Source organism: Pipra filicauda, unplaced genomic scaffold (genome assembly GCF_003945595.2).
Source record: "Pipra filicauda isolate LSUMZ 115617 unplaced genomic scaffold, ASM394559v2 scaffold64_size3178608_pilon, whole genome shotgun sequence".
NCBI lineage: Eukaryota > Metazoa > Chordata > Aves > Passeriformes > Pipridae > Pipra > Pipra filicauda.
In genome coordinates this window covers 2,951,650-2,979,261 of record NW_024104809.1, presented here as the reverse complement: position 1 = coordinate 2,979,261, position 27,612 = coordinate 2,951,650, and the positions used below count along the sequence as shown (strand labels likewise).

Sequence of the window (27,612 nt, the reverse complement as noted above, 5' to 3'; positions counted from 1 at the left end):
ATATCTAGCTTGAATTAACCTTGAGCAAAATGTTGACATTGCAAAAATACCGAGTTCAATATAGCAAACAGTTTTCTGAGTACTGCAAATGCTATTTTTGCAGTTTAAATCCAGCTTTTTTGGACAAAACAGTGAAAACATCTCTAAGATCAGTTTTCAATTAATAGAAAGTTTGATATTCCTTGTTTTATTTGCATGGAATGTAAGTAATAAAATGGCAATTTCTTCCCCTTAGTGGTTGAAAAAACCTTGTAACAAACCCCAGAAGACTATTGTAGAGGGAGCCTGGTAATATTTTTATTTTTTTTAATGCTAATTCTCCTTTTGCAGTGGGAGTGAATGATGTCATCCTGTCTCCTCCCACTGTGTAAACTAAGCTTGTGTCAAAGTGTTGCTGCCTCTTGTCACAGAGAGAACAGTTCACTTAAATGCAGCTGCAGTATTTTTGTGTGATACCTGTCAGAATCATTCCCAGTGCGAGGTTGGGTTTGTGACCATGATGTCAAGATTTGTCTGTCTTCTTTTCTGTGGATATATTGCACTAAACCTGGGAAATGCTCAGAAATTGCCAAGAGGCAAGTAGCTATGACAACTTTCTGGGGGTTTGTTTGTTTTTCTATTGTGGGGCTTTTGGGTTTTTAGTGCTTGTGTTTTGCTATGGAAATTCACTTTCAACCTGTTAGGAATGATTAAAGATAATGGAAGAGATGAAAGAAGGTCAGTCAAAAGGGCAAAGTCCAGGTACAAGAGAGCAACTTTAAAGCTCTTGAATAAAATAAGTTCAAAAGTTTTCGTGGTATCTTGTGACTCTAGTGAGAAGTACAATGAAAAAAATTTACTGTATTTAATGATTTTATAATTATGTAGACAACATTGTGCAGGTCTGCTGCTTAAGATTTTAAAGAAAGTGTTACTTAGAATCACCCTGTGTTGTTGGTTGAAGATTTCAGTTCAGTCTTTGAAAGAACTTGTATGCTTTCCCTTTATATCCATCTTTAGCAATTCAGTAGGAATTGACTGCAGTAGGTCAGGTTGTATGCATTTTGAAGGAGAGAAATATGATTGATTAAAATTTCTACAAGAAGAAAAAGCCCTCCAAACCTGTGTGAATATTTGTTTAACTTCCCCTTTCTCCTGGAGGCTGGAAGTACAGTAGATTTGCAAAGCTGGCAGCGATCTCTTCTCTTCCTTGCTAACGTGACACATGTAACATTGGCATTTTACTAGTATTTTATTACTTACTGCAGGGAGAACAGTCATAGCATAAAATTAAAGGAATATTTCTATCTGGATTGTAAATCACTTTGTAGTCCCTTGGCATGGAAGCAGCAATTTCACAACTGTTTCTGTACTGTATGTATTGCTCTCACTTTGTGGAAATGCTTGTCTCAGTCCATCGTGCTTTGTAATGCATTTTACATCTGCATTCTCCTGCAGCCAGTGACATTTAGATAGGAAACTGTGATTTAGTTCCTTAGGATAATGTTTATCAAAGAATAAGCACTTTGGGAGCTTCCTAGGAGATTCCCTTTCACAGATGGGAAAGGGAAAAGGGAAAAGTCTTTTGGGGAGTAGAGTTGATTTTTCACCCACCACCCCTCCTCAAGAGACAAAGATTTCATTTTTTTTCCTGCCTTTTTTTGTTTTGTTTTGGTTTTTTTTCCCCCTTGTGATGATATTCTTTTGCAAGTGGCTTTCTTGTAAACTCATCTTCTGGAGTCAGTGTGGAGTTTTCTGCATAATGTTAATAGTGGGGCAATGTGTATTCTGTGAGTGAGGTAGATGTGCAGTTCAAGTCAAGCAGACTGTAAGACTTTAATTTTATCAAAAAAGTGACCTTTTAGTAAACAATTGTAGTGGTTTTCATAGGAGAGAGAACTACATTGAACAGAGTTTAATGTATTGCCTACATTGAGGGAGGGAACTTTTCCAGTCCTTGTCTTTTTTAAATGGTTTCACTGGACTTTCTGCTCTCTACTGTAGAACAGTGGGCTCTAAGTTTATGTTAACTGTGAAATTCAGACAAAGCTTCTAATCCACTGCAAGATTAACTCTGGCATGCATTTTTTTTCTGTCCTAAAATAACATTGCAGAAGTGAAGTTCTGTTTGCCAAATGCATAAATCTGCAGGTGGAAAGTTCATTTCTTTTCAATGAAACAGCTTTTTTAAGATTGTTCCATTGCAATGTTGAAACATCAGTCTAATTCTTTTGTTTGTAGCTGCATCTCTGGTTATTATTTAGTAGGAATGCATTGAAAAAGTGAATGTATTAGTATTTAGCTGTTATCTGGAAATGTTCGAAGGATTATCTTCTACAACACTGTCTTGTTTGATAGGGAATACAGACTTTTTTCGTAAGCAAAGTGTATATTTGGATTTTAAAGCATTTTAAAAATGAAGATATGTAGTGGTAGTATTCTTTTAAGAGGGCTACTCTGCCTTGCTAAGCAAGCTTGAATTCCAGTGAACTCCTGTGCTCTTTAAGTCATGAAGTACGTGACCGAAGCTTCAGGGTCACTTGCTCTCTGGGGAACAGTGGAATCAATTCTATAACTTGAGGGAAAACAATCTAGCCAAACTCACTTTCTGGTGATGCAGATACTCATGTGAACAGGTTATCAGAGTAAATCTTGCCACCCTTACTTGAGCTTTGGAATTCTAGTGCTCAGTTCTTCTTTCCATGGGAGATGAAACACACTGACCCCTGGTCTCATGGGCTGGGATTTCCATTCAGTGATACAAGGTGGAAGGAACATCTTGCCTCCTGCAGCTGCAAAGGAACAGAGCCAGTACACCCTTTGGATGTTAGTGACTTCCAGAGCTGTCTGAGAGATTGTGTGCAAATATACTGTTCAGGAGGATGGAACACAAATTACCCCATTTTCTCATATATTTTTATACTTTTACCTCCGCAAGTGTGTGTTTGACAAGGGTGAAAAAGAAAATGTTACTGCTGTTCTCAAAAGAGTATTCTTTATCAACAAATTATTTCTTAAATTATTTTGACTTCAAAAATTAAGGTACTGTCAGAGGAATAGTTTGAAACATTACCAGCGTGACTGAAGTAGTCAACATCGGCAAAACACCAGTTAAATTTTCCGGTGGAAACTTTGCAGTGCTTCTGTGTATCCTGCATTATAATAGTTTTGTCTTTATAGAAAATAAGGCCTCTACTTACATCTGTTCCTAGCGTAGTGCCCTAAGTGTAGGTGAACAGCCTTTCTGTTGCGGTTCCTTGTCACATTTACCGTAGCAAATGACAAGCAATGAGGCAGTTATAAGCTGTGTCATAATTCAGACTCCTTCTACGTTAAGATTTTGCAGACATAAGTAAATGCAATGTAATTGGAAAAGGAGGGTTGGTGGGTATTGTGTTTTAACGTGGAGGCAATGCTTTTTGACAATTATGTTTGTGTTTCATTTGAGGTATCAGCTGCCGAGAAAATTCTGTAGTTACTGCCTGTGAATACTATGTGAGATGATGGTACAGTTAGGGATGGTCTTTCATGCAATATTTAAGCCACTGTCCCTTCAACTTTGTCTAGCTTCTAAAGTTTTCTATTTCATCAGAAAGAGCTATTTGGATATTTTCCGCTTACTTTTGTCTCTTCCCTTATGCCACTATGTCAGTGCCATCCAACATATAATTCTTCAATTCAACACTCTCGTACTTGAAATATTTTAATGATGGGTGGAAACAGTTGCAATGCATAGGTGTAAGAGTTATGACTTGTCATACTGTCTCTAATTCTTATGGTTCTCCGGTCCATTCTTAAAGAAAGTCAAGTTGTCTCTCTAGACAGGAATTGCATAAGGACGAAAAGTTTTGTCTTTAGAGCTCTAATAGTCAGAGCATCCTGAATCTGAGAGAGAGATGAGAAAGTAAAACCTCAGAACCAAGAATAAACAAGTTACAGGATACAATCCACAAGACTGTACTGCCTTGTAAACCGTGTTTCATTGGTATCTTTCCAGCTGGAGCTGATACAAATGTTGAAGGCCACAGTTGTGGAACAAATTCCTAGTGTTTGGTAAAACAACATTTCATGTTTTTGATTTTGTCACTTGACTTTCCAGCTACAACACAGATGTGCATGGAAATGTGCTTTTCCACTATACCCTCTGTTTCCAATAGCTTTTGTGTATCTTCATGTTCTGTCTTACTTTGTTGGGTTGATTCCTCCTTATAAACTTACAGTTTTATGAAATTTTTAAAGATTCTGAATGTTTTTCTGGTTTGTTTTGATTTGGGGGTTTTTAAGCCATGTTTCTGACCACTGTGGTTTTCCTACTATTTGAATTAGTCATCAGGTACAGTGGAATTCAGGTCCATCCTCGTTCTACTTTCCAGGACTCAGGCCTGGCCTGTTCTGCTTTCCAGGAAGGGCCTTGGAAACCTTAATTCACCTTCCTCCTGGTTACTGTCTTCTTAGGAAAAAGAGTAAAGACTTGACATTCCTTAGGGCACCCTGTAGAAAAGTCTGATTTACAGACTCATGTAGGAAAAACCAGATCCAAAACTTTCTTGTATCTACAGTTGTCAACTAAGGAGGTAGGCGGGAAAAGTAATAGTTTTACTTTGAGGATTTGTTTCTTTGTTTGGTAAGTATTGAATACGTTTGGTCTAATATTGTAGATAGCTACTAGCTAATATTTGTACTTAAAGTAATTATAACTGACATCCCTCTGAGAGTGAGTGCTGTATTTACAGTATACCTCCAAACTAACCGTTGACATTTTTGAAAGGAATAGGCTCATTTTGTTCATAGCTAAATCTGCTGGCTATGCTATATTACATAATACATCTTACTAACCAGAGGATAAACTCAGCATGTGTTCTTCTTTACTACTGTCAAGAAGTTAAAACAATGCTGAGTGATTTCACTGTATCAAAGTTACTATACTGGAACAGTCAAACCTTACATTTTTGTGCAGCCCTCTACCTTCCCCACATCAGCACCCCTTTGGTAGCTGTAGGATGGCAGGGCAGAAATTGCAATACAGGGAAAAGTCTGCTGAAAGTTGAGTTTTTTCGAACATGCAATAAAGCTGGTATATCAAAATATCACAAAAGGATGACTATGACATGTGTTTTATATGTTTTTTCACCATGGTTTATAAAATGTCTTTCTGGGAACTATTTTTTGAAATGCACAGGGCATTAACCTTTAAAAAACATTCTTAGAAAGGAGGGCCAGTTTGAACTAAACCATTGAACCTCATTTTTTTTAGTGTCTGCAAAAGAGAAGTGAAAGATTAATGTGTTTTTTATTACATACTTTTCTTATGTTTAATGGCCCATAAATGACAAGATCTAGGAGAATTTTAAAAGGTATCCTTTATCTGTTGTAATAGAGTGGCTAGGGTTTTCAGTCAGCAGATATGTTGGCAACTTTGGCTCATTCTTCACTGAAAATGAAAACAGCCCATAAGAATGTTGCCGTTATAGCAGTTCATTTAATCAAAGTTATCTTTTCATGCAGACAGTTGCTTCCTAGGCTTTCACAAAAACATGTCAAAACCCAATATTGAGTGTCAGGCTTCCAAGTTCAGAGATAGTCTGTAACACCAGAATTCCATTTTTATATTGGCACAGGCAGTGGTGCAACATTGTGATGATACATATGGGTGGATTCTGTCAGGATTAAATTCCATAGCGTATGATCGCCTCCAAAATGATCTCACTGCTGGGTAATCTGTATAACCTTCCACCTCTTCATTTTAATTTTAAAATTCCCAAGTATCTCTCTTTGAATATTATTTTTCATCCCTCCTTCATATAATCTTTTGTATCTAGCTATTCCAGCAGGACAAGCTACATAATTCGCCTGAGGGGAGAGCTATAGACTAAATCCTGCTGCTGCTCCTTGGCCAGACCTACTGTATATGGATAGTATAGTCAGTATATCTATTGACTGATGATACAGTGAATGGACAATGGGTTTAAGGCTTCTTTGGAGTGTTTGGACTTACCAGGTGTGTACTACACATTGCATGTGCAAACAGAAAGCTCTGTCTGCTCCAGGGGGAAAAAATGGCTAGCAGTGACCTGCCATAGTCAGAACTGTTCATACAGCTCCTAGTGGATTTCTTTTCCTTGGGGAAATTCAAGTGCAGACTTGAAACTATTTGTAAGCAAGATATATTTGTTGCTGTGAAGCGCTTTTGACTAGTGCTTTTCACAGGAGATGGCTGGAATCTCACTTGCTAGCATGGTAAATCTTGGTGAGAAGAGAAGCAGGTATTAGTGTTCTGGAAAGGCTGCAGCCTAAAATAAGTGCCATTAACAAAACAGGCCCCCCTCTGTAGTATCTTCCCAAGTGGAAGAGGACAGCTGGAAATAGGTCAGATGTCACTCAGACTTGCCTGACAGGCCTTAATTCAAATGCCCTTATTTAAATATTGGGTTTTCTACAATACAGGACAACATGTATGTAATGCAAGTTTGTTTTGTGAAATATGTATTTGTCTTATGTTGCTGTGAGAACAGTGGTCATGAAGATGACTACTGGCAGCATCATGAATCAAACCTTTGTGTGGGCAAGGCCTGAGCCAACTTTCCCAGCACAGCCATCCCTCAAAACATACCAATCACGTGCCGTTATACTCTGGCTAAATCAACTCTAAGCCTCCCGACTTGAGTAAACTTGTGTGTGTCATATCAAGGTGAAGAAAGAACAGGCCAAGTTTTGAACCACTGAGTGAATTTCTACTGTTGATGAAGTTGCAATTGCAACTATGGTCACCAGAACTGAATATTTTTGCACTCGTCACTTAATCAAAGTGATGTCATCAAAGTGTGCAGATATCCAGGCAAGGTTATGTAAGGATGGCCACATTAAGAATTTCAATTTAAAATCAACACAGAGTTATCACCGCTTCCAAGTTGCTGAATAAAATGCTACTAAGGAGTTGAGGCACTAGCTATGTTGATTGTAAATATAAAGGCAAGGATGTAGGGAACACTTTTTTATTAGAGGAAAGCTACCCTTCTCCCAGTCTGGAGGGGAGCGTTTGCTGCACTTGTTCAGAGGCTGGTAGACAAAATATAACGTCTGTTTTGTAAAATGCTTTAGAGTTGTTGCTGAGATCCACCACTCTGTAATAATTTAATATTATTTAGAGTGTTTTCTGGAAGAAAAATATAGAAGGCAAGTGAATCCAAAATTTTTTCTTAAGCTAATTGTAGCCATGGCTTTTAAGTAAATCCTGTTTACCTTGAACAGATATGTCAAGGCATCAGGGCTCCATGTGAATAAATCCACTTCGATAAAATCTAGCTTCATGAAGTGACTAAAACTCTGTGTGTGATCTTATTTTTATTTATTTTGTGTGCATGTGTGTGTATGTGGTGTGCTAACAGTAGAGTGTCACTGTACTTAATAAGAAATTGTAATTCTGTACTCCTATTCAGGCTGAAGAGTCAGTGGTAAAAGGGATTCTCAAAGTGTCAGGGAATCTCTTTTGTAGAGCTATTTCTGCATTTTTATATAGTTCTAAGTTTTTATTCTTGAAATCTGCTCAGGAAAAGCACGATTCAATAGAATGGTAAAAGTCTGTAATATTCCCTCCTATCAACAGCAGTTGTGGCATTAGTTTATGAATCTATAAATGGCCACAGAGTGCTTGATATGAGTTTACATAATTAATACCTTGGGAACCTGGCCAATTTTAGAGGGCTAACAGGGATGAGGGATAACATTATTTTTAAACTTGCATTTGGAAAAATCTTTTCTTCTTTCGTCAGCCACTTGCAATATCTGCTTTTTATTAATTATTCACTTTAATTTTTCTTTCTGTGATGTAAAAGTCTGGAGTAGTTTTAGAACACATAAAATTGTGGTTGGTTCAAAAATATGTAAGCTTGAAATATCTCAAAAGTTGTTTTCTGACTTTGAAGGTAAAGTTTTTTGGCAGTTTAGATTCCCTCATTACCACACTTCAAGCCTATACATGAACAAGAAAAATGCAAGACTTTCAGACCTTATCACTTTTGATTTTAAATCCTAGTGTGTCTGCACAACATGCACTAACATATGCTGAAAAATAAAGGAATGGATGCAAAAGTCTGAAAGTTGTAAGAAATTGAATTTTGGGTTACAAATAATAGGAAGAAAGTTCTATTGTCTGACCTGAACATTTTGGCAGAGTTCCATTACCTCTGGCTCACACAAGCACTGAAGTAGCTGGATTAAATGGCAGGCACAGTTTTTATTTATAGCACAGTGTGCGCTGAAGCATTAGCTTGTTAGGGGAAAGGCTGCAGTCAGGCTTAAGAACCATTAATTCTCTTAGTTTGATGAAGGGCTAACTCAGGTAAAAGTGATGGGGTTGCATGTTCAGCTGAAGTCAATAGGCCTCCTTCCTTTGTCATAAAGCTTATTAACAGCTATTTACTGTTGTGAACACTACCATGAAATTGCTCCACCGTGGTAGTTCATTATTAGTTACCTTACTGAAGAGTATCAGCTTTTAGCTATGATGTGACAAGCACAAATACTGCATCTCTTCAGCATTTCTTTCTATTCTTTGTTTTATTGTAAGGAACACAAAATCTGGCAATTCTAATAAAAATGTCTCCCTGTATGTGTTGATTATTCAGTGCTCCCTAGTTGATAAATTTGTTGTGACTCAGTATTATGGTGTAGGACATAATTTATGTCCTTTGTTTATCAAGTCTGTATAAACATAATAAATTAGAAATTTTTTTAAAGAATTGAAATACTAATTATGCATTTTTTGAGCTAAAGAACTTCTGAATTGTTGACAGATCTGGGGATTTTTTACCAATTGAAGATCTCTACTTAGACTGAACTTGCATACAAGTAAGCAAGTCATGAGTGTGATTTCACATAGACCTTCTAGCACATTTAGGCATGTTCATCCACACACAAACAAAATCAAAGTGGGATCTTGTTCATTTTTGGTAAATGTTTTGCATGAAAAATTATTTGTTTTAATCTTCCAGGCTTTTATCAGTTCCCTGTGCTCTCACAATTTTAGTAACATGGTCAAATAGCAGTTGATAAAAGCATTACTACACATTGTCAATGTGCAGCAATGAATTCTTAGAAAGCAAAGTTTCTCAGTAATGCAACAGATGATTATTGTGTTCCCTTTCCACTAAGAAATACTTGCAGAAATTAGCAAGGGACATCATATGTTATTAGTATATTTATTTGAAGGCAATGTGAGGTTGTTCTTAGCATGAAGGATGAAGAAAAATTACAGCTGCTCCAGGGAATAGATACTCTTGTTTATGCCCTGTTTCAGTGTTGAAACTTCAGGCACTGTGAATAATTTTTTACCATGACCTGCCCTTTCTAGATTTTTTTTTTCCGGTAATTTATTTTGTAGTATTAAAACACTTGTCAGTTGTCAAACAAAACTGGTACAGGAAAGACCATCTTGTTTTAAAACTCTGAAGTCATGGAGCAATATTTATGTACTTAATATATTCTTAAGTCAGAGAACATTCCTTGGGAATTAATGTAGTCTACTGCACACTGGGTTACAAGATCAGTAATGAGAGAGACATAATTTCCTACATACTGTAAATTCTCCATGAGAAACTGGATACATGTCTGAGTGAAGTACAAGTAAAAATGCAAAGTCAGACATACAAAGATTGCTTAGCTGATGGATTTGTGCATAGAGGTACATGCCCCTAACCTACCCCAAAATTATCATAAACCTTCCGTTTGTGTAGCTGATTGTATCCTTTATTGGCATTTTTTTTCCAATAAAACACTAGTTTGAACATTTATATTAAAAAAAAAGTAAATTTGGACATAGATGGGTTGGAAATAGAGATTACTTCCTGCTGTTTTCTTTCATCTATGTAGATAGAAGGAAAAGGAGTGAAAATAGAGTAATAGATGTAATGAATAAAGAATTTGGAAGTATAGTCAGAGAACATAAACTCTATTTTGCCTACAGTATCCTGGATAGGAAGGGAAATAGGAGGGAGAAAAGATGAAATACTTTTTTAGTAGCAAAAATAAGTGTTTATCTTATCTTAGTACTTAATCATACACATAACTTTTATTCTACCTGTTGTATACTTACTATATTTGTTCTCCATTTTTTCTCTAATCCATTGATTTAGAACCATTTACTTCACATTTTAGTTTTTGTAAGATGAGTCACATGCTCACAGGGTGTTCATATTGCTGAAAAAGAATTTCTGTCAATTTTTTGGATTTGATAATATATTCTAAAATCATGAAATATTTATTTTATGAGTACTTTTTTAATTAAAGATTTACTGGGAATCTGTCGCTTCTTTCTTCAGCTATGTTTGAACTGCAGAATCTTTCCTTTGATCTCAGCAAACTCAGAATGTGGAACAATATAGAAGATAAAAAGGATCACCTCTCATTTTTTTTAATCTGGTACTTTTTTTTTTTTTTTTTTGTAATAAGAAACCAGGTCATCAGCCTTGAGATCCTGTCTCATTTAATGTGCAAGATGAGATACATTTTCCAGCTGGAAAAACTATGTGCAGTTGGAATCAATCCTTATAGGACTGGGCTGTATCCAGCAAGTGTCATAGACATGTGTGAGAGTGTTTAGTTTGGAGATCAGGAAGAGAAGTGAAACCACTTTATTTTGACTGCTCTTTGGGAAACAGAGAGCAATTTTCTTTAATTTAAATTTTGTTTGTTTGTTTGTGTCTATAGCTTTCTAAATGAAAGAGAATAACCAGCTAAGAGCTTTGCTGATAGACTTGAATGCATTGACAAGCCAAAACTGCAGTTCTCAAAGCACAACATAATGTCTTATATACCTAAGAATTCTTATGTATGCTTCAGATATTTGATTGCTTTATCAGCTGTCTGCGTCTCAAGAGTGGGGAATTTATTCCAAAGTTGACACACAGAATATTGTAACCACCACTGCCAAGTGCCCATCCAGCGTTATTCATCTTTGCACTATTTGAAGTCCTGTGTTTCTTGGGTGTTATTTTGAGCATAGAAGTCAAATACTTTGTGTGTTCATATGATAGTTGCAACACTGGGAGTGGAAAACCATTGTGACTTCAGAGAAAAAATAATCCCATTCCATTTCCATCTTTTAATGCATATTATTTTAAAGATTTCTGTTTCAACTGTACAGAGGGTAATGGGGGATTTAGAAATAGAATTTTAACTATTTCTGAATGGGTGTCTCAATCTAGTTTTTCTTCCTTCAGTTTGAAAGCAGATCATTATGGACTTTGCTCAACCCAAGTTCTTTCCCAAAGCACAAAGCTTTCTCCCTCATTGAAATGAGATCAGGAATTACACTGAATATTGCTAAAGAACCAGAAAGAGTATCAAAGAGGACTTCGGACTTTTAACCATCACTTCTTTGAACCAAGTTTTCCATCTACCCTGTAATGTATGTCTCCAGCGTGCATTTCTCCAGTTTGACAAGAATACCTGCAGAAATTATGTCAAAGTTGAAGTAAATTACATTCACCCTTTTCTCCTGGTATGCAATGCCAGTAGTAAGATGACAGAAGGCAGCAAGGTTAGTCAGACAGCCTGGCCTTGGTAAATTTGTCCTGGCTGGTCTGAACCACCTTCTTGTTAGTCATGTGCGTAGGTGTTCTGTTTCTAGTCAGGCTGAACAGCTTGCAGCTTCCTGGATGCTCTTTCTTGCCCTTACTCAAGCAATTGCACTGAGATATTTTTCAGCTCTCATGTGACAAATTAATCTTGCTTCTCCCTGGCAGTTCTCTTATGCTTATCTATATACTGAAGAGATCATGCTTTATTGGATTTTCATTATTTACATGACAGAGATAGGAAGTAGGATATTGGAATTCAAGCATAGTGCTGAGGCTGGTAGCCCTCCTTGAGGCTTTATGGTGCATGCTTAGAGATACAGGAGAAAAACAGTAGCCTTCAAAAGAATATTGATTTTTACGAAGAGACACAGGGGTGAAATGGACTTTCTGAAATCATTTGGACCCCCTTGTGCTTATTCCTTAGACAGTCTGTTCCAGAGTGTCACTGCCTTTGTCAGTTTTCCAGATGTCTTCTTCGCTACAGTTTATCGCTTCTTCTCTACACAGATACAGAGCAGAACTTATTTATACTGCTTTTCCTCAGGGCCTTGTTTGTTTGTTTTATATATTTGAATACTGTCTTCATATACTACTTTTTCTCTAAGCTAGATGATTCCTATTTATTCAGACTTTTTTCCTGGGAAACATACTCTGTACTTCTAGTCATTGACTTTGCTTTTTTTTCAGGTTTTTTTCAAGTTGGACTATTTTATAGTGCTCTGTGCACTGGCTAATTAGATAAGAGATTAGACAAAGAGGTTTCAAATTTATTCTGTTAGTATAGCTTGTGGAGTCTGCTAGCTGTCTAAATACTACTATCTTTAAGCAGTTTTGTCCTTAAAAAATAACCATGTGCTGAATCAGAGAAGGAGTTAAAGCAAACTTAGCTATGAAAGCATCTAGCCAACATTACAGAATACTGAGCTCAAGACTTTCAATTGCTTGCTTCAATGGCAAGTAAGGTAATACTCATCACAGAAGGAGGATTTCAGTATTGCATATTTTGTTCTATGAATATAGATAAACATGAAAACATTAATTTATTACTGCTTGGGTTTTTAAAATATTCATTCGAAGCTGCCTGATTCTAAAACAGTAGAAATGATACTTTCTTACCATCAGTTATTTCATATTCTTCTTCTTAATCTGACTCCTCCCAAAGTGTTTCAAAAGACCCGCAGAATGAGTAAGTCACACAGGGAAACAGAAAAATAAATTATTTATTATGATGTAATACATAGTGATCTCATGTAAGGAACAGACTTCAAAATGGCTGTTGCAGTATTAGTACCTCACTGAAATCTGGGTACACATTAATCCATGTGGCAGATTCCCTGTGAATGGTAACGAATGTTATGAATGTTAACATCCTGGGTTGTAAAGTATGGTATCTTCACTCCTCTCACAGAAGTAAATGCAGTTGCAGTTCCAGATAGTGTTTTTCATTATGCCTTTGATTTTTGGTTCTTCAAAAATGCACTGATATTTGTAGATGAAAATTGGATTAAGGAAGTGGTGATGCTAAACACCGCCTGTCATTGAATAGGTAATGACAGTAATAATGCACTGCCTGCCCATTAATGTGTTTTTAAGAAACTTGTTGCATTAAGGTCTGTGGTCTTTAAAACTGATCACTTCAATCTATTTATAATTTGTGAGCAGAGCCAGACCAACACCATCTGAATTCCTCGCCTCCTCAAGTTCTTAGTACTTTTTTAGCTCTCCCTATTGAGGAGCTGTTGTTAAAAAAATTCCATGGTTTTATTCAACTAATCAGCTCTAGAATATGACTACCTTATATGCATCCGTGTCCACATACCACACTTGTCTTTTGTTGGCTGCATTGGCTGATGCTCTTTGAAGGCTTAAAAAAGTCAGACCTAGAAAACTTGGGAGACTCCTCTTGCTCACCACAGTCTTCTGCATGCCTTTATTGAACATATTTATGCAGACTCCGTCAGGTTCTTTGGCCAGGACACAGTTTTCTTCGTAGCCCAGCCTGGGTGGAGTTGCCTTGGACGTGTTTCATTGGACAGGAGAAGGAGCCAGGATTGGAAAGACCAGCTCTTCTGGGCAAGATACAGTCACTGTCTCATCAGCTCTGTCCAGGTGAAGTTACATCAGCCCAGAAAAATACATGCCAGGCCAGTCTGGAAAAAACAACAACAAATAATTAGCTCTAAGAGTAAGGCCAGGGGAACAAGGCCCTGGAGGACTTAATGACATCAGAACCAAATTAAACTTTATCCTATTGCAAATAAGTGATCCACAGTCTAAACTGAAATAGGGGTTTCAGGTTGTTTTAGTAACAAGGAGTTTTTTCTGGACAAATAATGCCCTTTTAAGTTTGTGTGCTGTTGATTTGAAAAGTAATATCTATCAAAAACTGTTCAATTTGAAGGAGTTTCAGAGAGCATTATGCATTGAAAATAATACATAGGCTTTATTCTCTCCCTATCCTTCAAAAATGTTGAATTTCAATGTTGAATTTTATTTAAACTAAATTTTTACCTCTAACCACAGATGAGTTTACTGACTGGGTACAAAAGGAGCTGAACTTCCTAAGATTTTCTCAAAGGGGAGCCAGGGTCAGGTTGTTTGAAGTCATTCCAAAGAGGTTTTTGGAAGTTTGACTCCTGTTCCCTTTTCCATCAGAATTGCAGGCTTGATTATTTTCAAACAACAGTTTTCTTGCTTGTTTTCAATTCTATTTGCTATTTTTACAAATAATAGGAAATGAGATGCAGAATGAAAGCTGGGATTGGGGGTTGGACTGAAGTGGGATCGTGAGTTCAAATCCAGGCTCTTTTCAGCTTTGCACCCTAAGAATAAGTATAGTTACCCTACCAAGTCCAATAACAAATAATTTTAAACCAACATGTTTAAGGAGACTTGTGAGGGAGATAGTGATAAAGATAGAAGTAGAACTTCAGAGAAGTGCTTGAATGACCTGAAAACAAGCGAAAGAGATGGCAGCATATGAGTAACAAATTTCTTTTGGCATGCTGATTTATGTAGACACATGGAAACTGGAAATGCTGATAACTACGTCTTTACTGATCCTAAAGTAATAGTGAGATACTAGCTTACTAACTCAGTTCTGAGCCGTAGGAATCACTAGAGAGGATTTGGCAAAGAAAGTTTCAAATCAGTGTAGCTTTGTAATACAAATGCTCTAACAATTTTCACTGAGAAGTATCTATTTAATTTATATCAGTTAAGAGCAGCATATTTCTGATTAGCATTAGTAAAACTAAATATGCATTGCAACTAAAGGAAAAGGTGTCAGTAATCTTGAAAGAGTGCTGTGAGAAAGGGCACAGGAAGGGAAGGGGCTGACCCTGAGCCCTCACGGTACATCTCTTCCTTTGGATGTCTCAGTGAGTCACTGCCTTCAGCTGAACACCAGTATTGAGGGTTTTCCCTTCTGGATATTTCAGATACTTCTACTCCTTTAGTAGTGAATTTCTATTATAATTTAAATTTCTGAAATTGCCCTAGATATGAAAAAAGTGTGGAGGGGAACTACAATTTATGCTATTTTATTTGCCCTGCGCATTCCGGTAAGGATGTTGATGCGCCTAAAAAAGGTGCCATATTTGAAATAAAAGTATTTTGAAGGTGTAGACAAGAAGGAATTTATTTTAAAATCTCTTGAATGCATCTTTATTCTGAGCTGGGCAAGTAGCAAAGGTAGAATTCCAAGAGGCTGTTCTTGTAGCACGAGACAACTGATGGCAAAATGTTCAGCTGGTAACTCTAGGTTATTAAATGTAATTTCTGAAAAGAAGTAAATGGACCAAGTGTTTGTGTTGTGGTTGTATTGTCTGAAAAGGTTTTTTTCAGTGTCAAGAGAAGCTGTGGAGGGTTATATGAAAGTAAGATTTTTTTTTTTTAATTTTCTATTGTGGCCTTGAATTTAGCTTGCTACAGCTTGTTCTAGTGTATTTCCCAGTGAGACTTGATTGAAATTCTGTATTTTCTGTTGGTCAACATAAGGTGGCTTCTTCTATAACACATAGGTTCTCCTCAGAGGCATCCAACTCATACTAGACATCAGAAGTTAGATGGAATTTGTGTTGTCTGGGTCTTTCTTAGGTGATGTCTTTTCTTCTCTTTCAAATTACTGCTAGTTATAGGATAGTTTCTTCTTACCGTTGTCACAGCTACTCTCTCAGTTACACTGGGAGTTGAAAAGAGATGCCAACTTCACAACTTTAATAAGATGAAATCAATTACTAGTTTTTAGTTATAATAAATGTCCTCCTTCATAAAATGTCTTAAAATAACAAGTTTTATTAATCCAATCTATCAAGTACTATATTCAAAACAGGGAAAATCTACCATTTGTGTATTCAACAGTGTCATTTAGGTGAAAAAAATAGCATTATTTGAAATAATATTAGACATATACAGAGTGTAGGCATAATAACACTTAGAAAAAAATATTTATTTGAGGAACTTCACTTGCAAATGACAAAACCATATGCAATGCTTTTAGCTCACCCTCCCTTAATTAAGTATTCTTTGTTGCCTTTTTTATATGGCACCTATTTTCATTACTGAGAGTATTAATTAATGGGAATTTTGTAGCTAGGAGAGTTCGTATTTTATTTAATCTGTGATGAGGAAGATGATCTAACATTGTCCACAGCTACCTGACCAGAGGATACAAAGAGGATACAGCTTTTCTGCAGAGGTGCACAGCAATACGATAACAGGCACTGGGCACAAATTGAAAGATGGGAAATTCCTGTTAGACATCAGGATTTTTTATTTTTTTTTAACACAAGTATACTTGTTTATACACAAGTATACTGGGACAGGTTATCCCAGAGATGTTACGGAATCTATATCGTTGGAGATGCTCAAGACTCAGCTGGATGTAGCCTTGAGCTACCTGGTCTGATGAGGTCTGCTTTGAGCAGGGGGTTGAACTAGATGACTTAAAGAAGTCCCTTCCATCCTAAATTATTCCATGATTCTGTGGTTGTCTTAGAAGTGTGCCTTGTTTATCCTACTACATAGAAACAGAACTATTTTTAAATGTTTCCCATTTTAAGCTGTATTTGGTTTTGAGCCAAACAACCAGTATTTCTCCATGTTTTGAAGCCAAAATAAATACAAAAATGTAAAATAGAAGAAAATAAAAGTTACACAGTGTTAGATTATCATTGAAATCTTGCCTGGTGGTACTGTGGCACCAGATTTGGAAAAGTCAAAACACTGCTGTGAGTGATTTGAACAAGTGAGGTGGTGCTTACAAATAGATGGTGTTAATATATTTTCATAAGGCACGCTTCATTTGTCTAGCACTCGGGGAGTCAGTGCTGGGTCTCGCCTTCATGCCCTCTAAAATCTTTGAAACGGTGAAAAACAAACTCAATGTAAGGCCAAAGGAATTCTGGCAAAAAAGCCAAATTTGCTGTAATACAATACAGCTGTATTCACCCTCTAGTTTTGTAGGACAGAGTTCAAGGATTGTCACTCCATGGATAAAAAAAAAAATAGGGCTGTATTTGATCACAAGAGACTGTACACACTTAAAGCGCAGCAGTCGACTGACAGTATGAGTGAAAGTAACATCTCATCCCAGTGTTGCTTTTGCTGAGCCTTCCGTGAAACAGAGTTCAAAATGTAAGATGCCAAGATGAATGTATTTCAAAATGAAAAAATTTCAAAACAAAAAATGGTTACTTTATTTAATTTGTATTTCATTCTTGAAGTTTTAAATGTGTTAACTACTAGTTAATAATCTATCAGCCAGCTGCTGACATACTTTCTCAAGCTGAAGAAAGAAACAAGAGTGTTCTTCAGCTGAAGAGACTCCATTTGACAAGGCCAGGATGTATTTTGGAGTTCGGGTAGAAACAAAAAAGAGCCAGTTAATTCTTGTTCCAATCATCCCATCCCCCGTGTTCTCTTGTGTTCCTTGAAACAGGAATATTAAACCACCTGACAATTTTAACTCACTTTACGTCTATTGCTACTAACAATAACGTAACAATAGTGGGCCATAGGACACCAAATTTCAAAGGCTTTAAGTCTTTGTTAATGAAACAAAATTCTTTTGTTCTTTTTTTCCTTTTGGGAAGCAAAGTCATGGTTTTATTTGCTTTTATAGGTTGGAAAAACCATTGTCCCCCATTACTGAACAGATACTCCTTTAATGCAACTAGCCCAATGAACTACTTCTGTGTATCTCCTTACTTTTCTCCAGTTATTAAATAGCAAAGAATTATATTCTATTCTTAGTAGATACTATTTGGCCTTCATAGCCTGCTTTGCAATGGTGATTTCTTAGGGGGATGTTAGACCTAAATCATTAGGCTTTGACTGAACTTTTGTTGTGAAAGTAGAAATTGAAAATTGGACTTCTTTGTTTGTCTTGTAGCTAGTTGGTAGGAATAAGAGATGGTAGCTTAGGAAGTCTTCCCCCTCTTCCTTTACTATTCCATGATTAATTAAAGTCGTGATAAGAGAAAAGAAGATAGTTGACGTAATCCATGGTAGGTCCAAAGCTTGAACAGCAATTGTCCAGCTGTATGTTTTGCATATTAATTTCTGTAGCTGCTTTCACATTTTAAAGAAGCAAATTTCAATTAGGTAACTTAGAGTTAATTTTTTTTAAGTTTCAATATTTCTTTGCTTTTGGCTCTTGTTGCCTATACATTCCAACTAGCCAAACTACGGTGCTCCCAGCTGGATTCCTCAGACTAGTTGTAGCTATTTTCTTCTTTCTGAAGAGTTGTTGGTGGCTGGTTCCTTTATGATGCAGCTGATTCATCAAGCTGTCTTTAACAGTTACAGGCAAAGACTCCTTTCCTTAGAGTGATTCTAGAACTGCCAGCAGTTTGATGCACTTAACATAGTGCTTTTACTTCAGATATGCTTTGCACAGTTTCTCCTGCTGATTTTGGCAGTCAACTAACTTTTGTTGAAGAGAACACTTGCCAATCAGTGTGGAATTTCTGCTGGCAAACACAGAGGGATAGAGTGTTTTACAGAGGTAGCTATAGGTCCCAGAATATTCCGTTTGGAGATGTCCTCAGTGTAAAAGAATTATGCTACAAATGCAAGTATTTAAGACCAGAGTTTCAATAACACATGCCAAAGGCTGATACAAATGAATGGAATTAGAAGGTATCTAGTCTATCATTCAACTCTTTCATTAAGAAGATGCAGGGAAAAAAGGTATTCTGATATCATAATATGACAAAGTTATTTTCTCAAAATCAAAGACATTCCTATCATAGCATCATAACTTTCAAGTTCCTGGGACTTCCTTTGTCCATTCAATCGTATGTAATGGATGTTTATCTGAGTGGTGGCTAAGACAGACATATTACTCAGAAGGAGAATGCTTTTCCTGTTAGTTGTTCAAAATGCTGTGAGATCAATGCAAGTGAAATCTATTTTGCTGATACGTTCCTGAGAGCAGTCCCCATTTACCAAGTTAATTGATATGAAGTCCTTTATATCTGTACTGCTTCTGGCTGGCCCTCTCTTGACTAGACTGGCAGTGTCTGTGCAGCACGTAGGATTGAGCTCTCCCTGCTCTAGGCTGCTTCACTTCTGTTCATACACTTCCAGAAACTGGCCAGTTATTGTTTTACCAGTTGCAAATTCATCCCTTGTTTTCACTGATTCTGGAATCCACAGAGCCCATGAACAGGAATGTGGTTTATTCATACGAAGTGTGGTATCTGTATTTTTGCTTTAGCACAGTTATTTTCCCTTAAGAACATGCAGCTAAATAAAAGTGAAGAAGTTTTGTCTGCCTTGCTCTTTACTGCTCTTTGGGCCTGGCCATCAAGAAGAAGGGGAGAAGAGTGCTCTTGCTGAGATGGACTGGGCCCTCCCTGCTAGGGGGACTTCTGCTGTGAGGAGAGAAGGAATAGTAAGCAAGGAGCTTACAGAAGGGGTAGAAGATAGTTCAGAAAAGCATGGAGCAGACCCTGTAGCTAGATCTCCAAGAAGGAAAAGAAAAATTATCTTCATTCTTTACTGCATGCAGGGGGAAACAGAGTGACAGAGGCTGATGAAAAGGCTGAAGTACTCAGGGCCTTCTTTGCCTTACTTTTTCATGATTCTTGGGGTACCCGGTTCCCTAAACTGGAAGTCAGGAATGGGGAACGTAATGAAGCTCCCCTAAACCAAGGGGAAATGGTTAGTGACATGTTACACCACTTAGACATGCACAAGTCTATGGGGCTGGATGGGATCTACCCAAGGGTGCTGAGGGAGCTGGCAGGGGTACTCACTGAGCCACTTTTAGTCCTTTACCAGCAATCCTGACAAACTGGGGAGATCTCAGTTGACTGGAAGTTAGCAAATGTGATGCCCATCTACAAGAAGGGCTGGAAGGAGAATCTGGGGAACTACAGGACTGACCTCCTGGGCCGGGGAAGGTCATGGAGCAGATTATTTTGCGTGCCATCATGCAGCATGTACAGGACAACCAGGGTTTTTGGCCCAGTCAACAAGGGTTTGTGAAGGTCAGGTCCTGCTTGACTAACCTCATCTCCTCTTACGACAAGGTGACTCAATTCCTGGATGAGGGAAAGGCTGTGGAAGTTGTCTACCTTCATCAAGGCCAAATGCTGTGCCCTGCACTTGAGTCATAACAATACAAAGCTGCCTGGTGGAAAAGGACCTGGGGATGCTGGTCAACAGCCTACTGGAAATGAGCTGTCCCCAGATGGCCAAGAAGGCCAATGACATCCTGGCTTGGATCATAAATTTTGTGGTCAGCAGGTCCAGTGAAGTGATCATTCCCCTGTATTCAGCACCAGTGAGGCTACACTTCAAATCCTATGTTAAGTTTTGGGCCCCTCAGTGCAAGAAAAACATAGAGATGCTGGAGTGTGTCAAGAGAAGGACCACAAAGCTGGTGAAGGGTCTGGAGCACAAATTTCATGAGGAGAGGCTGAGCAAGCTGGAGTTGTTTAGCCTGGAAAAAAGGAGGCTCAGGGCAAACCTTTTCACTCTCTACAACTACCAGAAAGGAGGATGTAGTGAGGCGATGGTCTGTCTCTTCTCCCAGGTGACAAGTGATAGGACAAAGGCAAATGGACTCAAGTTGTGCCAGGGGAGGTTTAAATTGGATGTTAGGAAAAATATCTTCACCAGAAAGGTTACCAGTCATTGGAATAGACTGCCCAGGGAAGGGGTTGAGTCACCATCCATGGAGGTATTAAAAGGCATACAGATATGACACCTGGGGATCTGGTTTAGTGGCAGACTTGAAAGTGCTAGGTTTGAGTTGGACTCAATCTTAAAGGTCTTTTCCAATCCATGTGATTTTATGATTAAGTGATTTTTTCCTAACTGCTATGGGGACTCTGCAGTGTGCGTTGCCATCCAGGCCATCCCTGAAAGGATCCTATACTTAAAAGTGAACTAAGGGAAAAGGACCTGCCCTGTCAAGACGGGGTGGTGAGGACAAAGATTTATTTTTTAAAATTTTAAGTTCATCTCCTTTCATTCTGTTCTGCCTTATTCTCTGTTTTACAAAATACATTATTCCTGTTTATTTTCTGCTAGAACCAACTCAAGTTTAAGAGCTCTCTTGCTGGTTTTGATATGCTAGCTATACAGAAAAGATCTAAAGGATCCTATCTCAAAGCTATTGCTGTTTTGGGATCCCATTTAGACTTTCTAGTTTTAGAAACCTCACTGAGAGTTCTAAGGCTTAAATCAAACCAAGACCACACGTCACTATAATTGACTGTTTATGAATAAACCATGGTATTTATCAAATTGGAATCCAACCCAATTGAATTCAATCTTAAATTAGAATTAGGTCTTCAAATTGATGTCAAGTATAACTGAGAGATACATAGATATAACTATGTGTAAAAAAAGAGGGTTGAAACTACTGTAAATTTATAATTAAAATAGATCTTTACTAATTTTTTTAAATACAATTTTGAGACTGATTAAGAACTTTAATACAGTAATCAAATTACCATATTTTAATCGAGTACTGTAAGTCTTACTTTGTTCTTAGATATGAATACTTGGTAGAGACCAGGAGGCCATCCTTTCTTTTATGCTTAGATCTCCAAAGTTAGAGTTTTGCAGACTACATAAATTAAAACACATGTAGCTCACTGTCAGTCAGAGGTAATAATCCTAAACTATGTTGCCACTTTTTACTAATTGTCTTTATGAAGCTCATTAGAGGAGTTTGAAGTCTGTTAGCTTTTCTTCCTGGTTTCTGCTGTTTGGAGCTTTGTCGATATTCAGACTTGCACACCCGCAGCAGTTTTGTGTACTGAAAATAAAACAAGTTAGGATGTCATTTAGATAAGGAAGCAACTGCCACTCTTTTCCCTGTGATGGTATTGTACAGCTGAAAATGTCACAGAAGTGAGTTTTCTAGAGGCCTTGCAGTCTTCTGGAACCTGGCAGAGTTGCCTTTGGAAAATTGTGATGGTTTCCTGGCTGAATGCTTTTATTTGATGAGTCTTTAGATAAAGGAAGGGAGGCACATGTTTTCCATCAGTTTTACTTGTATGCTTCTTTCTATAAAGGGAAGAGGTATAAGTGTTTGGCTTAAGGCTTTACATTCTGTGTGCAGACAACTGCAGATGCTCAAATCACCTCCTAAATCATCTTCACGAATTGGGGATTTTGGCCTCTTGGCAACTCTAGTCATTAAAATTTCTCTAAAAATTAAAGGTAGATTGGGGTGATATATATACTTGTTTAGAGAAATTTTGAATATCAGTCTGCAATTACTGAGAGAGAGAGAGTAAAAGGAAGAAAGGAAGGGAGTTAGAGGGAGGAAGGGAGGAAAGGAATGAAGGGAAAGAAAAAAAAGAAAGAAGAGAGAAAAACAAAAGAAAGAAAGGAAAGAAAGAAAAGAAAGAAGAAAGAGAAAGAAAAAAGAGGGAGAAAAAGAAAGAAAGAAAGAGAGAAAGAAAGAAAGAGAAAGAAAAAGAAAGAAAGAAAGAGTTAGTATAGGATCACTCTACCCTGTCATTCCATGATATATCGTATATCTCATATATAACATTACTTCAGGATTTAGCTCCTGAAGTAAAATGATTGTGTGCAAAGTTCTGTTTTTTTCTGATAAGTTAATTTCAGCCCTTATGATTGGACAGATGCCTGAAGATCTGTTGGGATTAAAAATCTACATTTTGAGAATGAGAAGAGAAATAATAACCCAAAGTGTACTAGTCTAGTGCTGGTGTCATAAGTTTGGGGAAAAGCCAACAATTCAACAGTTCTGGAAATATGATAGGCCTAACAGTGACAAGGGAATACTAAAACTGTACGTACCGAGGAAAGAAAAGCCAATCCTGCCTCACCACACCAAGAAGACAAAACACCAACTTATAGCTGAAAAAGATAGTTATTCTGTTGTGAAGTCATTCCATGTTGCTACAACTCAAATTTTTTTAGATGGATATACAAGATGTTTCTTACTTTATGTGCTGTGTGCTGTTCCCCTGGAAAGAATAAAATTGAATGTTTAAAACAAGTGTCTGTAATTTTGAGTAAAGCATATATGTTAGTTAGGTGTTCTGGTGTAATTCCAAATAGAAAATTACATTTCCAGCCCAACATAACAAAAAAAAAAAAAAAAAAAAAAAAAAAAAAAGTCGTAGCAGTTTTATTTGAATCTAGTTACTATTTATCCTCTACCCTAATTCTGCAGTGTGATTAACTGATTAACTTAATGTTAAAACTTCATATTTTTTACTAAAAACAAAACAAAACAAAACAAAAGAAAAACTTGTAATTTTTCACCAATGGGTCCTATAGATGGCTAATGCTACTATACTCTCTCATTTAAAGGAAAAAATACTTACATTTTACCAGTTACTTCATGCACTTTTTTACTACTGCAATTGTAGTAAATTACAGCTAATGATAATGCTGAACTAGTAGAAAAACAGTCATGTTGGCAAACACAATTTTCCATGACTGATAGTTTACTTTTTTAAATACACTGGGTTTCCAGGAAACTTCACCTTTAAGAAATTGTTCAGTTGCTTGCTACTAGCAAATAAAACAGCCTTATATTGTTATATTGTCATATTCCATTACTGAATATATGATTGCAGATAACACATTTTGATCTCCTCTTTTTCACTCTTTCCCCAGTGAAAAGGCAGAGTCTGAAGGTTCAGATCAATGCAACAGATGACACTGTTTGCATGAGATATCTCCGACCAAGTCAAAACACCAAACTAGAAGGTTTTGTCCTGGGTTATGGAAGCAACTTCTTTTCTAATCAGTACATTCCTTTACCTTCAGAAGGAAAAAACTATGTAACAGAACTTGGTAAGTCATATTTTCTTTATATGCTTTGTGGCAACTATGCATGAATTATAGGAAGAGTGAGGATAATGTATTTTTGGGTTTCCTAAATTTTGTTTTTATTGGGTTGTTACTCAGGTTCCTTTGTGTTTGTTTAAGGTTGCCTTGAAGAATTTCAGGTGAAAGTAGATCCTTCAAGGAGAAAAAATATTTTTTGTTGTTTGGAAAATTTGCTAATGATATTTATTTTGAGGATTTTCGTTGTACTAAGAGACTGTACTAAATTGACCACATCACAGATCAAATGGGATGGTTTGCCTAAAGTTGTAGTTGGAAAGTAGAATACAAGGGAGATATGCAAGTTTTTAACAAATAATGCAAGAAGTAGTGAAACAGTCTTGAGAACTGCGTGGTTGATTCCCTTTGACAGAAACATTTGTATCAAAATTATGTCTTTTCTGGCACGGATCTACTCCAGTTCTACATATTATAGAATAACCTGTAGCTTCAATGTCAGAAGTTACTGATGGAATTCCATGAGTTGTTTCATGGAAGAGATTAAACCATGTCAAGAACATTATATTCTGTTGCCTGGAACAGGGAGAAAGAATAAATAATTAAAAAATTGACATACCAGGATTTGACCTTTTGAGAAATCTGTTTAATCTCTAAGGGTTTTCCTGTTGCTTTCTCTAAGATTTTCTAGCCTGAAATGAATCTGGGTTACTCCCATCATTGTAATGCTGGTGATCTTGGTGTCAAACAAGGGGGAAATAAGGACACATAAGCACAGAAGTAATAATTGCCATCTTTTTGATGAGGTCAGTTAGGGCCATTGAAGGTGTCTGCTCCAGGCTGAAAACTGCAGAATAAAATATGAAAAAAAATAAGATGCTAGACACAGAATAATTAAGTTATTAGATATTTTGATTAGATCACTGTGGCAAAGGTTGACTTTCCTTTTCATGAGTTGTTACTCCTGGAATCTCTCTGTAATTCTATCACCAGTCCAGTGTTTGACTTCATAACCATCGCTTAAGCTGTGTCTGTCTTATCTGATTTATCCCACACGTAGCTTTTGAATCAGTTCACTAAGAATGATGCACAGGATTTTCTGTAGTATACAGAAATATATATATACATATATATATGTACATATGTATACATATATGTATGTATTAGGCATAATAGTACCTGTGCAACCGTATTGCAGGAGTAGTGAGGATTAATATTTTTCAGGTTCTCTGAGATCTTTGGAAAGAGGAAAAAGGACTGAATGTAACATCATGAGCACTGACTATTTAATAGCAGCTCTAATACCAAATGTTTTACGAAACTGAACACAGAAAGCTCAGAGTCACCTGGAACTTAAGGGATTTCAGTATTTCGTAACCTTAACGTTAATAGCTAATACCTGGAAACTGTAGGCACCTTTCTTTAGCTCTACAGCACATCAGAGCACCAGCCACATGCATAGTCATTAAAGCTTATCATTAAGCACTCACAATCTTGAAACAATGAACACAGAATGCATAAAAGCTGTAAGAAAATGATAATTTGTCCTTTCAAACCAAGAGTATAGGTCTACATAGCAGAAAGAAATGCCTTAGAGATATTTCTTTGATTTAGCTCTCCATCCCTGGTTTTGTTAACGGAGCAGCATATTCTCTTTGGAATAATTGTCCTCAGTTAGAACTGGAATATGGGTGATGAAGCAAGGATTAACTTTTTTTCTTTAATAGATGACACAGTATGTATACACAATAATACATATTTCTAAAGCCCATGAGTTCCATATTTCCCACTCAGTCACTTTTGATTAAGATGAAATTTATTCTCAGGTTTTCTGCTGGGTCACACACCTCTTATGATTCTGTTAACAAGAGACTTGAAGTCAGAAGATTTGTTAATTTATGAATTTGTATGTGTATAGGTGCATATATTTTGAAAGAAATTAATAAGAACATGATATTTACTAGGGTTTTCAAGAGAGCTACGTGGCTTTGTAGAGAGTGTCACATCCACCTACATTTCATCCATTAAAATATTCAGCACCTCACTGCAATGGTTTTTACCTTAAAATATTTGTTTTTCTTTTGCCAGTTATATAGTAAACAAGCCAGCAATTGTGCAACATTATCCTTGAATTGGGATCTGCCTGCAGAGGGAATGTACAAAGAGAAAAGGATTCTGTTTGGTTTCCTGAACTTTTAATGAATTGATACTGGCTGGCAACAAACTCTTGAGCAGCTTCATGCATTGGTAGATAGGTTAATTTGAATCACAACTGAAGGGTAAATGATAACGATGAGGCAACATCAAAGTTTGTTTCAAAGAAGTTTGTGTTTTTAGCAGGATACCAAATGTGTTTTGAGTGTACTTGATGAGCTTACATCACAGTAAACAATATTATTACTGGTCATGGAAGCTATTCAGACAGTGTCAAGAGGTATCCAAATGTAAATTCAGCTAGACTAATGAAGAGGTGAAGAGACTCATCCAAAAGTTTTGGGCTTGACTTAGACCTTTATCTAAATTTGTTCAGTCTGCCTGACTCATAAAGAAAGAGTATTTACCTGAGAAATTTGTGTTAGATTGTTCTAGCTTGGCTAGGAAGGCTACAAGGCAGTCTTCTAGAGATAGCTGATACTGTTGAAGTAACCCAAAAAATTGGGTGGAGACAGTGAAATTTTATAAGAACAAACAGTAATTACTTAACAGAGTGAACAAAATCAATTTACCTTTCAGTTTCTAAAAACCAGTTTAGGGTTGGGCAGTGCTTTTGCTTTTGCTTTTTTAAACAAGATTTTACAGTGTAAGAGGAGAATGCTTTATAACAATTCTGCTTTATAACAACCATAAGTGGCATGTGAATTTTGCCTATATGTATATAGGGCAAAATTCTAGTACCCCTTTGAACATATTTTAAAAAGTATAATTCAGGGATCTGTGTTAGAGCAGTCCTTAGCTGAAAGATCTTAGTGTGCAGTTTTTTGTATCTGACCAATTACCAGAAAAGTGCAGATATATTAGCTACATGCTTTCCAAGATGCCAAATCATGTGAAAATTAATTCAGCATTATGTTGCTTCCTGACAACTTCCCAAAAAAACAGGTTCTCATTGTTAATGTTAGTTGACCCTAGAGGAATGGAGGATCTGGAGGAGGTCAGCAGCTACCCGTGCATCTAAACAAGTGGATTGACCAGAAGCAGGTTCATTCATGCCAGCCTTTGTGTCCCACTTCTCTGTCTTTTCCCATGCAATGCTTTCAATACTCCCCTTTCTCCACCTTTGGCCTTTGCCTTTAACAACTTCCTGTAGTAAATCTTTAGCAATCCCTAAATGCAAATTAAGGAATTGCAGCCTGAAGCTAAAAAATACTTTGTTTTGATTTCTGAATTCACTGGCCTATGAATTCTAATGATATGTTTGTCACATTTTATTTTAAAATTTATTCTGAGTTCATCAGTCAGTTCATTCTTATGTTGTTTTGCTTCCAACTGCATTTCTGTATTGGCAGAACCCTGAACTGAATAGTATGCTTGAACAAAACCAAAATTTGCTAGCATTGTGTAGTGCACATTAAATGCCTGCTGCCACTGATTTGATAGCCTAGCTCACGGCACATGGAAGTAAGTGTTCTCCTATACAAGTCTGATTTCATAAGTGGCATGTATTTTTGTGAAATTATGGTTGTCTTCATAAGCTGTTAAGGTGGATAATAAAAGCTTTTTTCTTTTAGTAATTTTATTCATTCATATAACTGACTCTCAGTCAGTT

The 27,612-nt window shown here is 36.8% G+C and overlaps 1 protein-coding gene across 1 annotated transcript in view; it reads left to right on the top strand.

Moving 5' to 3' along the window:
• Nucleotides 1-447: 447 nt before the first annotated feature.
• The window catches only part of LOC113991306 (ABI family member 3 binding protein), a 143,114-nt gene continuing 115,949 nt past the window's right edge, over nt 448-27,612 (top strand). The window contains exons 1-2 of the mRNA XM_027727497.2: nt 448-575; nt 23,676-23,855. Of these exons, the coding sequence (XP_027583298.1) occupies nt 497-575; nt 23,676-23,855 (259 nt within the window). The 5' untranslated portion in view covers nt 448-496. The remainder of the gene's footprint in view (nt 576-23,675; nt 23,856-27,612) is intronic.